At 41.7% G+C, this 13,023-nt stretch overlaps 2 protein-coding genes across 3 annotated transcripts in view; both read left to right on the top strand.

Annotated features, from left to right (window-relative positions):
* Positions 1 to 71: 71 nt before the first annotated feature.
* LOC106654871 (THO complex subunit 4-like) lies at positions 72 to 2,061 on the top strand. Its single transcript, XM_014374962.2, has 2 exons — positions 72 to 465; positions 852 to 2,061. The coding sequence occupies exon 2, from the start codon at positions 902 to 904 to the stop codon at positions 1,778 to 1,780; it is 879 nt and encodes a 292-aa protein (XP_014230448.1). The 5' UTR covers positions 72 to 465; positions 852 to 901; the 3' UTR covers positions 1,781 to 2,061.
* A 573-nt stretch (positions 2,062 to 2,634) lies between these two features.
* The window catches only part of LOC106654923 (ras-like protein 3), a 34,125-nt gene continuing 23,736 nt past the window's right edge, over positions 2,635 to 13,023 (top strand). For both annotated transcript variants that reach the window (XM_014375067.2, XM_014375068.2), the window contains exon 1: positions 2,635 to 4,040. The gene's annotated coding sequence lies outside the window, so the exon portion shown is untranslated. The remainder of the gene's footprint in view (positions 4,041 to 13,023) is intronic.

Below are 13,023 nucleotides of genomic sequence, written 5' to 3'. Positions count from 1 at the left end.
TTATTAAAAATCATATCTCATTGTAACGATTAAACCCACAGCAAGTTTCCAGGCTAAACAACAGTTTACAGTTGTTCTACTGCAGCTTCTGTATGTATTTTTCAAATTTTTAATTCCAAGACGTTGGTACGGAGGCCTCCTACTTTACCATTGGACACGCATGCGCATCTTTGAAGTATACGACCAGTAATGCCACACCGGCGTTGAAGTTCGAACTTCCAAATGCAGGAAGAAGAAGATAGAGTGGGGATACCGCCATATATACAGCTATGTATATCGAAGCCGAGCGTGTGTTAGTGTATACTGTAGCAGTTTGTGACTAACCATAGTAGTAGCAGCAGCATAAACAAAGCCACGCTTGCTTCGTTGAGTGCCAGAGGATACAGTTCGGTAGCAACAAACTCGTCGTCCACGTGTATAGCTTCGTACACCAGGCAGCAAGCACGATCTCTCGCTAGCGAAAAGGTAAGCCTATTTGTTCTCTGCTTTTTATTGAAAAATCGTCGTGAATTATCGAAGCCGTCTCGGCCAGCGGTTAGATGAAAAACAATATGGCCGATGCCCGCCTGTATTGTCGGCCAATGTTTTTGTTGACTCGAGCCGGTATCTGTGTGAAATAGTCGTTGTTACGCGTGCTATTTAAATATTTATTGTTACAATGAGTGATTGAAGAGTCATTGAACAGTTGTACCGTGCGATTTCGTGGCATAAAAAAGATGTTATGACTTGTAGTAACAACATAACCTTCAAATTAGTCCGGGTTCTATTCTTGTTCAACTCTACGTCATCAATTCAAAGCTATTCTATTTTGATCTTCAACGAGTCCCTAATGTAACTGTTTTTCTTTACAGAAATATCACTTGTTTTTTCAAAAGTTAAACAAGAAATACACCGCATTAACATGGCTGACAACATGGAGATGAGCTTGGATGACTACATCAAGAAGAACAGAAAGAATCGTGTCAAGCCTGCGGGTAACAAGAACAAGAAAGTAGCTGGTGGTGTCAAGAAAGGTTCACCGATGAAGAAGAAGGCTGGCGCTGCTGCTAACAACAAATCACCTGCCAAAAATCAAACCCAGAAAAAAAACCCCAAGAAGTTTACCAAACCTGGTAGTGTAGTGGCCAAACCAGGTGGTGGAGTTAAACGTGGTGGAAAGTTTGGTGGTATTGCTCGCAATAATGTGTCAAAACCAAATAACAATGTCTTAAAAAGTGTTGCGAACAAACAGATCAATGAAAAAACAAAACTCATTGTATCAAACTTGGATTACGGAGTCACAGACTCTGATATCGCTGAATTGTTCGGAGAGTTTGGAACTCTGAGAATGGCGAGAGTACAGTATGATCAATTTGGCCGATCTCTAGGTTCAGCTGACGTAGTGTTTGAACGTCGCATGGATGCCATGAAAGCCATGAAACAATATAATGGAGTCCCCTTAGACGGACGCAAAATGAATATTCAGCTGGTTGTCTCTGAATTATCGCAGCTCAATCAAGCACAGAAAAGTTTAAGTCAGCGTTTGGGCTCTAAACCAGCTGGTAGCAATAAACAACAAAACAATAGATCTCCAGCGGCCAAGAAGAAGCAAGGTACTGCCCAAAACAACAAGCAAAATAATAAGGCCAAGCAAAACAAAGGTGTTCAAAACGGAAGCAAAAACATTACCAAGAAGAAAGGCAAACCAAAACGCGAACCAAAGGTTGTACCAAGTGCAGCCGATCTGGATGCCGAACTCGATGAGTACATCAAGAGCAATACGAGTGCCAAGGTGGCATAAATTGCTTTGTAAATTATTAATAATAACTGTATCAATGTCTATATAAACGTAACAAACTGTAAGAATGTGATGATAATGTCAAATTTGAATCTACGAAGAAAAAAATTTAAGAACAGAGAGCATTAGTTTTTAGATACTATTTTTATTTGAGTAGTTTTGTGTTATAGATAAGTTATCTAGCCGCAGCATCAGAGTTGCGACAGATCTCTACCTGTCGTTGTACATCTGATATAATTAGGAAAATTTAAATCAAATATATGTATATGACTCAAAAAAAAAAACTCTCTTAATCATGATGTTAAATGAATTTGTAATGAATGAATTATAATGAATTCATATGTTTTGTCTGATAAATAATGAATGACATTCTATTGCATAAGATAAATAATGAAATTAATAAGGAATTTAAACAAATTATAATGTACTGAATATAATTTTTATTTTAAGAAATAAAAGACTCATAAGATTTAAATTCAAGATTTTTCCTTGTTCAATTAATTTTCTAGAATCATACGAGGATAAAATTGTGTTGCATCAATATCAACACTTGGCTTGACATACAAAATAAAAATTGTATTGGCATCAGTATAAACTCGTGGCTTGGAAAGTTGGAATAAGCACCACATATTCAGTGACGTGGCTCCCTCTGTACGTTGCAAGTAACACACGCCCAAACATGTCTCTCTTCCATTTACAGGCTTGTCTATGCACGTAGCACTAAGAATTGCTAGAGGCCATCGCGCAACTTTGACCGCGCAGAGCCTGCACTGCATAGAGGGTTGCGTCGGCGGCGGCGGCTCACAGTCCGAGGCGCGACACCACACATCTCGCGGCAGTCTCTCGCATCATCGGAGCGCGATATCGCAATTCGCACAGCCCAAGAAGTCCGAGAGTGCAGCAGCACATCCAGCGCGAAACTCGTAATATATATCCAGCAGGATATATATTGTAATAAATTTGCCAGTGCCGAAGCGAGAGCAGCGGTCGCTGTTATAAATATTTTATCGCATCCTCATTAATAAATCGTACGTTACGATCATACATTCGAATTGAAAGAAAAAAATTTCGATCCAATCCGTTGCTAATATACTAGCCAAAGTAAAAAATATATGATTAATTTTAATCGTGCGTGCGTACGCGTGTATAAATTGTACAGACAGAAAGTTAAATCTATGAAATAAATAATCACAAAAAGGATAAACAAATATCTTTAAACAATTTTACAACAATCCCGAATAGTCAACTTGTGTCTTCGGCATCGTCGCTCGCGTTCCGAAAAAAACAAAAATCAAAAAAAACACTTGGCGCGCAAAGCAGAGACACCCGCAACGAGTATTAGGAGTAGGAGTAACGTACAAGCGCAAAAAAAAGGAAAGAAATAAAAGAAGATAGAGCCGCTTTACAGTTTTTGCGTGGCGTTAAAGAAGAGAGTCGTTCGTCCACTGTGCATGTGCTTATTGCTACGGTCGTTTTTGTGCGCGCTGCTATCTCTTTCTCTCTCCGCCGAAGCAGCAGCAGCAGCAGCAGCAGCAGAGAGTTTCTAACGCGGTGCGTGTGCGTGTCTGGCTCTGCGCGACTCCGTGTCGAGTACATACGTGTGCGTGTGTGTGTGTGTGTAATATTCAACATCTCTCCTAATCGCACACTTACTACTACTACTACTAGCATATACTCTCGTCGCGCGAGGCGAGTTCGAAACGCTCTGCAGTACCATATACCTTATATACCGACCAACAGCTTTGAGAGTCAGTGTGGCCTCGTAACGTGTGCAAGACACATCGTTCTCGTCGTTGTGTTGCGTTAAGCAACGAACTCCTCTGCGCCCGAGTATTAAAGCAGTAGTGTGCTGTGTGTCCCGTACATCGGTACATGTACGATAATATACGGTAGTAGTGCGTCCGCCGAGCAGCAGCAGCAGCAGCAGCAGCAGCAGTTGATTGTTGGTGCCGCGATATACAACACGTATTTATTATATATATTATATTATATATATAGTCGTCTGCGTGTGCGTGCAGTGCGTTACATCGTGCGTCCACTCTACTCTTTCTCTGGTGCAAGTGTTGTATAAAAAAAATATTTGGTTTTATGTGTGCCCGTTGTAGCAGCATAATAACAAACAACAGCGAACGCCGAAGGAGCCTCCCTCGCGACGAGCAGCAGCAACGACATATTTTCGAGTACTCGTCCAGCTAAAAGGAAAAAATAATAAACAGGAGGAAAACCTGCCCGTCGTTATACACATATATATTATTTATAAAAGGTGAGTGCCAAGCCCGAGTCTCGTCGAGAAAAAAGAGAGAGTCGTCGTCGTGTCTTGTCTCTCTCTCTCTCTCTCTCTTCCTCCGTGCGTGTGCAAAGAGAGAGAGAACGAGAGATACGTTACATTTTTATCTCCTATCGATAAGCATTATAAAGCGCATATATATGTATACACGCAGGAGAGAGAGTCTCAATGATGTGCCCAGGCTTGCTGCTCTCGTGTACTGCTAAAAATCCTCTATACACGTACCCTATACGGATATCATCGGTACGTACACCTACGTGCGTGTGCCAAAGTGCGTATGCGTGTGCGCGCGCGCTTGCTTGCCTCATTCAATGCTACTACTATATTGTATATGCATGTGTAAGTGTAACGCGATGACGACGACGACGACGACGATGATGAGTAACGGCTGCTCCACGCCCTATTACCATTCGTGCGAACTTGTGTTATATACACACACACACGCATACATGCACACGCGCGCACACATACGCGTATAACATGGAGAGAGAGCGAGAGAGCCGCAAGCCTTTCTTGTACATTATATACAGTATATATATTTTATATATGGTATGTACGCGATCGTCATCGCACGCGCACTTGGCCATCCTCGATCTCTTTTCCTTTTTCTTTTTCTCTCTTCCATAAAATACGTATAATGTGTTGGTATCTCTCTCTCTCTCTGGCCGTGTGTCTCTCGCGCCGTCTATAACCTATAAGAGAGCGCTTCGCGTACACACATATACACGCACACATGCATACGTATCTACGCGGAGGATGTTATATATAGGTGTGTGTGTGTGTATAGCGTATACGAGTCACGCGTTATTTCAGCGCCTGCGAGCGTAGTCATCGGCAATCAGGATCGTGTCGAATTTTCAAGCTTAGAATTATATCGCTCGATGCTCCGTCTCGATTTGGGCATGTGCTTCTTCTATACTTCGAAATTAACGAGCATAAGTTCATTCGGGTGAGTACGTATAGGCACATGCATGGCGGCATTATGTATGTATAGCCGAGAGTCCGGAGTCAAGTGATACAGAGCCGATTCGAGAGCAGCAGCGGCGGCGGCGGCGCCTGATAGTGCGTGCCTCTTTCGCAGTGTCGCAAATCTCAATCTCAGCTCCGTGTGTCCCATACGCACGTACATATACACATTAATAAAGAGTCGCCCAGCAAATATAAATATGTTAAAAGTATACTATGTTCCCGAGTATACGAACGCTCTTATATACGCGTGTGTGTGCGTGATGTAGGCAGTCCTCCGCACCGACGACGACGACGACGATGGCATTCCGCGGCACTTCCGTCTCTGTCTCTTTCTGTATCGCACGAGAGCTCGAGACTCCGTATATATATATATACCGCAGCCTTCCCTACTATATAGCAGCAGCAGTCAGCTCAGCGGCATGGGCGCCTCTTTCGCTTGCGAAATATGTTATATATACATGTGTATACGTGTGTGCGTGTGCGTTACCGCTGATGCGGCTGCAATACTCAACAGTCAACGCACACACACACACATACGAGCGTCTCTTTTCCTCTCTGTCTCTCTCTCTCTCTCTCTCTACTGTCCGTATATACTATACACATACATGCGTGTGTGTGTATATATTTATATGGGTACATGTACGCGCTTATATGAACGGGATATGCAGTTGGCGTAAACGCGAGTAGAGTAGCATCGGCACAGCAGTAGCAACGCCCGTCGTACCGTACTACTACTATAATGCCAACGAGTATATATATATATAGAGAAGAGGAGAAAGAAAAGAGAGGAAGGTCTCTGCGGTTGTAGCAGCAGCAGCAGCAGTAGCGTACGAGGGCCACCTCCTCCTCGTCCTCCTCCTCTGCAGCCGCCGACTTCGCCGCTTTAAGCTGCTGTCGTATATGATGATATATAAAATACATTTGCTCGTATCTCTCCTTCGTATATATGTTATATAGACACGTATTTATGTTTGTTGTATATACCTACGCACTGACGCACTTACAAATATACACGAGAATCTATCTATATTTGTAATCGGTGCGTTTTCGAAGCTCGACTCTGCTACTGCTGCTTACTATAACTTTATATGTACGTGGGCGAGAGAGTGAATCTCATTTTATAGAATCGTTTTTTTTTTAAATCCTTATAACGAAGCGAGAGGGGACTATAATCATCATCATCATCCTGCAGCTGGGCCCCCCCCCGAGTCATGTGTGTTAAATGCGTTAAAAGCGAGAAAGAAAGTCAAGGCGGCGGCGGTGGCGGCTTAAACTCTCGCGTGCACACGTGCGTTTCAGAAGCTCGCTTTCCTTTCGCGCTTTATGTATCGAAAATATATTTTCATACGTGTATATCTGTAACGCGCCTTCGTCGCGGTGGCATCTCTTTATCTCTTTCCTTTCTTTTTTTTTCCCTCTTCATTATGACACTCGAAATTTAATACGTCGCTGCGTTGTTTCATGCATGCATTTGCGGTTAGCAGCGGCAGCAGCAGAAACCATGGCCCGAAGCCCCGAATATCATTCACCGAGGCTTTTCGTGCGTGTGTGTAACTTTCACGAGAAACGATTTCTGTACGTACGAGAGATTATCGAGAGAGCTTCAAAAATGTTGAATTAACGAATTTACACGACCTTTTGACGTGCTTGACATTCTTTTTGATCGACGCCAGTGTGTACTACATTATACAGAGCCTCGACGTATCCGCCGCCCAAGACTATAATCGACAGCGACTCGATTAGATAAATAGCGTAATTCCTCTCTCTACTTTCTGGCCAGCTCTCGTAGCAGCAGCAGTCCCCATTGAATTCGAGAACTTTGGACTCGTTTTTCGACGTCAACTTTTACTCGCGCGCGGCACAGCACGGCACACGGCTTTATCTTTGCGTAACTTTATTTATTTCCAACTTGAACCGGTATGTATAGCGTGTATACGCTTTTTCAAGCCGACTCGAAGCCGAAGAATGTAATCTTACGCCTCTGTATGTGTGTGTTATAAAAGTGTCAACTCGTGTCCTGCGGAATGTCCGCAAAGCCTCATTTGCTCTCCTACGCAAGCGCGTGCCATAAATGAAAAGCAGATGAAAAATATTGACAAAGAGTCTCCCGCGCGACACGAGATTTTCCACCGTACACACAGCCAGTCGCGTAGCATTTTTTTTCTCTCTGCTCTGCTTTGCTCTGCTCTGCTCTGCTCTGCTCTGCTCTCTAAATCAAATATCACTCCGCTTTTTCTTTATATACATACGCGCGCGCGCCATTGTTTTTGTGCGCGCTACGTGCGGCCGGAGAAGAAATATATGAAATAAAACGAAATAAAATAAAAAAAGATAAACACGGGATCGTCACGGAGGCACGAGCAATTATTTCTCCCCCGACGCTTTTATATTCATCGGCTCTGCTTTTTCCATCCTCCTCCACCGCGAGAACCTGGTGCATATAATGCGTATACACGCAAAAGCACATCTGCATTGAACTTAAAGAGATACACATTTACGTTTTTTTTTTCGAGTGCCTTCATTTCTCTCTCTCTCTCGCGCGTTTATTTGACTTTTTCCAGTAAAGTTCTTGCTGCTTCTTCCTTTTTTTTAACCCGTAGCCTGACGCATCTGACGTCTGTATTTTTTTCCATCTCTCTCTCTCTCTTTGCTTTCTTTATATGTACAGGCAAAACTTGGAGTGCATATTTTTTTGAAAGGTTTTTAAAAAGGGGGTGAAATGTAGTGGGCGAATGATTTATCTCTTTATATACATATTTTTTTTTTTTTTTGCAAAAACATAGCCGAGCGAGAGAGAGAGAAAGCCGCGGCGCGCACAAACGGCGTATAAAGAGCGATGTTATTTTAGAAAATACCTCGGCCGCGAGGATCTCCTCTTTTCAATTGGCCTCGCTCGGGTGGGAGCGAGCCTCGTATAGAGCAGCACCGCACCGCATCGCGGAGCACACTCGATTAATTATAATTATGAAGTTATGTAGCTCGAATATCGTACTTTAGCTCGTTTTCTTTTGGATAACAGAGACAGAGAGAGAGAGAATTTCGTGGACCGCGAACGCGACCTCGCCCCGTATACTAAAGATTACGATAACGTATTACATACATTTTTATACTTTTAACAAAGGAGACAACGCGATTGAGTCGCTAATAAGTATTATAAGCGCGATATATACATTCAAGTGTTATTGTAACAATGGAGCTATACGAAGTACCGATAGCTTCCTGGAAAGTAAACGTATATTCCGGTGACTTGGAAATTCGCCTAAACGGGCCCGATACAATAATTTTTTTTTTGATGCAAATTCTTTCCCCGATACATATTATACGATTCTCTCGATTGAAAAGCCTCGTGTATTACGGAGCCATATACATATACTTAGTCGATATAATAACGCGCGAGTCATCGACGATCGCCCCGTAGAAAGAGAGAAACAGGTGTGCACGCTGCTCGGCGTGAGTCGTGCCTAATGAATGCAGGACGTTGAACGCGCCCTTCCTTATTGTTGCGTGCTTCGTAACGCGTCGTTCGTACGTACGTATTATATCAAAACGATCGTGTTTTCCTCCGTGTATATAAATACGTATATAAAGGTGCACGTGCTCTCTCGCGAGCATAGCGCATACACGGCGATTCCGATCTAGATGTCTGTGTGTGTGTGTAATCGAAAGGAAGCCCCCGAGCTTTTTCTGCTGCGTCCATATTTATTTTTCCTTTTTTTTTTTAATTTTTCTCGTCCGCGCATCAGAGCCCCGCGACGTATGTGTAACGCGCGCACAAAACGCTAAAGCCACATCATCATTACCACTGCTGTATTCTTTCGATTGAATTCCTTTTTTTTTTCTTCGTTCCGCTTTATCGAGAATGCAAGAGGCGCGCACACGTGCGAGAGGAGAGAGTATTTTGCGCAATAACTGTGTGTATATGTTCGTTATATTATTGAAGAGAGAGTATCAGCTCGCACAAGCTCTCTCTCTCTGCTGCTCTGCTACGGGCCCTTGTAAATGCGCACGCTGGAGAGAGAGAGCTAGTTAAGCGCGATAAGATTAGGTTGGCCGGAGCTCATACTCGGCGCGCAGGTCTTATATTACGTGCTCTGTTACACAATAAATCCTCTCCTTATCGTGGCCTGGTACGTATGTGTGCGTGTGCTCGAGAGCTCTCTCTGTCCGAGACGATTTGCCAGAAAATGAGGTCTTTTTTTTTGCTCTTTTAACTTCGAGAGTTCTTTTGACGAATGCGATAATTTAATTGATCTCATTTCGTACGTGGACATCGTAAATACAGTAATGTTTTTTGAAAAAATACGCGTACGCGTGTATCCTTTGACTGCTTTTGCAAAAGTGAACTTATTTTCGCGCTTTTAATTTCCGCTGCGGAATGTCGGAAAACTAGCAGCAGCAGCATACACACGAATTTCTCTGCATTCGATACACGAAAATTGCGGTAACAAAAAAAAAAACAAACAAACTTCAGAAAACGCATTTACACGTACTTCGGATACGCGCGCGTACGCAACTTTGAAAAACTCCACGCGGCAGCGTCCCGTGCTGTAATATTTCTATTCATTGCTTAAAGCTCTGACTCGCTCGCCCTCTCTATCTATCTATCTATCTCTGCGCTGCGTAGGTGTCTCTGTGTGTATATGCACACGTACACGTATATACGTTAACGCTGTATGCATAAAGATGAGCTTTTTCGTTAGATATATATACGAGTATATAAGCAAGTTCAGAGGGCACGAGATTAAAAGATTTTTGCAATGCTTTTGACAACATTTTTTTACACTGATGAAAAATCGCCCTCTACGTTGTCGTCGTTTTCTTCGAAAATAAAACTCGCGCGCAATAATAATATATTTCGGAAAAATGTAACGCTCGACGCCGTTAAATAATCAAATTCGTCCTAGAAATCCTTGAATTTTAAACTTTTTACACTCGGCATATCTGTATCTCTCTCTCGGTATTATACGTTACTTCCCTGTCGTCGGAGGGGTGGGATCGTTTTCCATTTTTAATCGCGCTTTAATCCCGATCGCGAGAATAAAACATGAAGTTTTCTCTCTCTCTCTCTCTCTCTCTCTCTCTCTCCCGGATATAAGTAATGAAGCTCGCGCGTCGCATCGCGTCGAATAACTTCTCTGTCTATATGTGTGTGTGTCTGCAAATTTGTATATAGTACACTCGCTTCGTCGCGCGCGCGTGTACACACATTCCTGATATTGTGTGTATGCTATATGACTTCTGACTCCTCCTGGGATACTTATTGATCCGTAACCAGTTTCTGTATACGCAGCGCGCCGACGACGACGTCTCAAGTATTTCACGCCGCTGCTGCTGTTATATATAATATAGTACCACAGCTGCGCGAAGCTCGACTCTTCGATCTATCCGTACGCGACAAAAGTTATTGTTGCGTCTGGAATTCTAATTATTTTTTCTTTACTTCGTAAACGACATTCCATTTTCGGGTGTGAAAATTTTTGTTGATAGACGATGCAAACCGAAAATTATAGATAAGAAAAGCGGAGAGTAAAAAAAAAAATGGAAAGAAAGTAACGAGTCGGACAATTCGATTTTATCTTTTACAATATACAGACGCAGACAAAATCCGCTGATATCACTTTCTTTCTTTTCACTCGTCTCGCATGCAACTGGCTCGGCTACAAATAGCCACTAAAGCGAACGGCCTCGTCGACTTTTGGTATTATCATCGTGTCTCGATGCTTCGGAGTTATACCGTATATAGCTCTAAATTAATTCAATTTGATGGTCTATAGGCTTTTCTCAATTTTTTTCTCTCTCTCTCTCTCTCTCCTTTCTCCGCTGCAATATGTGCTTCGATTGCGAGCCAGAGAGAGACTCTAATACGCGGCGCGCGCGTGATTGAGGGAGAATAGAAACACAGAGGCAAAGCGGAATAGAGTCAATCTTAGGCAATTCTGTTATTGGCAGATGATCGTCCGCAAAGATAAAAGCTGAAGTGTATTAAAGGCAATTTGGAACACTAAACTTTTATCTGGAATTCAAAATGGCCTCGGTATATATACTAATCGCAAATTTTAATCAAAAGATATTTAAGCCGAATCGTTCCATTTGTCATGACGACTGTATGTTTGCAATTCGCACACGTACACACGTACACTCGCGCGTCAAAGCCATCTAACGAATTCATCGAGACAAAGAGGAAAAAAAAAGTGAGAGAGTATCGAGCAAAATCGTCGTCTCGATATATATGTGTGTCAAGTGTTTGAAGGGTTACGTAGACTTTAAAGCTCCCGAGAATTCACCGGTAAATAAAATCAAACTCGATTGAACGCTATACTTCTCGGAGAAATAGATTTTACGTGCGCGACGTTACATTGATTGAAATGATGCATCGGGCCGCGCAACACCCTCATTTTATCTCTTTCACATTTCGAGTTTTCCACGCTGCATCTGCATCTCCTCGACCGTACGAACGAAATTCATTTAAATTTATAATTCTTATTGATGTCGCTTAAACAGTCTAAAATTACTTTATTATTAATGTTGGCGCCGCATGCGCCGCTGCATTGAATCGTGCCGAGTTTCTTCGACTGTAAGAGATAAAATTTTATCGTCGACGTTTCTCAACGATTCAACGTACAAAGCTTTCTGAGATTTAAATTTTTGTTTTGGCTAATTGTGTTAACTCAAAGGCGATTGCGTATAAAAGTTGAGAATAAAAAAAAAGCCACGCACGTAGCGATACACAAATTTTTACATTGTGCCGAACCGATCCTTGTTTTCGCTAACAAGCTTCGCGACGACGAAAAAAAAGAAGAATGAAAAAAAAAGAGGAAAAAGGAGCTCGGTGCTTATGACTACTACGTGACTCACACACTTCAGGGAGACCGGAAATAACGCATCGCACGCGCTCTCGGAGGCAAAGAAAAAGAGCCCGAGGATGTAGAAAGCGATTTTTATCCTGCAGTCGTGTATCGACTACGAAGCAAAATTATTAACTTCATTATTTACCGATGAAACTAAAAGAGTGTGGGCCAGTGTCGTCGGTGCAATTTCGATCGCTTTGGGTTTAAAACGTTAAATGTGAATTTAAATCTGTCAGCTTGATGTTTTTTTTTTCACAATCTTAAGTTTTATTTTATCTGGTTTCCGAGATTTTTATAACAAAAGTTGAACCGAGCAAAGTTTCACAACTCATTCTCCAAACGAGAAATGTTATTTCTTGGGATTATTTTATGAAAGAGTAAACTCATGAAAAGTATTAATCAGACTTGATTACGCTTTCAGTATAACGTAATTGCAAAACTTATCATAAAAAAAAGTTTAAGAATTTCAATTTATGAACACTTTATAATTAAACAATTACTTTTGTCGATAGTTTAAAAAATTATTTTACAGCAGTTTGTAAACTACTTTACTTTTTTTATTGATTAAAGTTCATTTTGGACTTAGGAAAAAAAATTGACATTGTCATGCCTTTGAAAAAAGTTTACTAAAATAACTTGAGCTTTCAGAAAATTATATTGAAAAACGTCTTCAAGCATTCATAAATTAATATATTTATCATTCCGGTGTATGCACTGCGCGAAAGCTCATGCAGAATCTGCAGACCAAGACAAACTTTTCCACCCGTTTGCACGCGAAACGAACTTGCAGTTCCTTACTCAAGCGTATTTTTATATTTCCTATCGTTGGTTTAACTAAGCGGAAGTTATACTTTCTGCTCGTATTTTCTGTCAAAGTAGCTCGAGAAATTCTTCGAAATTGCAAAGCCAAGGTCGCGCGGGCGATTTTTGTTGCATCTCTTTCTCGAGAAGTTCCAACAAAATCGCTTTTAAATTGACTTCGAACCGTTTGCTTACACCCAAAAAAACCGCTTTTGAATGTGTTTCATCGTAATTTTTAATTAAGAAAATGGGCGCGATTAAAATTACATTGGGGTTGCTTTTTTAATTAAAAAGTTTTTGCACGATAATTCAGAGCTTGCATTATACATCGTTGCCGCGAT

The sequence above is a fragment of the Trichogramma pretiosum genome, unplaced genomic scaffold (genome assembly GCF_000599845.2).
Source record: "Trichogramma pretiosum strain Unisexual culture from Peru unplaced genomic scaffold, Tpre_2.0 scaffold56, whole genome shotgun sequence".
NCBI classification, from domain to species: Eukaryota; Metazoa; Arthropoda; class Insecta; order Hymenoptera; family Trichogrammatidae; genus Trichogramma; species Trichogramma pretiosum.
The sequence above is the reverse complement of the archived record's forward strand: the minus strand, read 5'-3'. Positions and strand labels throughout refer to the sequence as shown.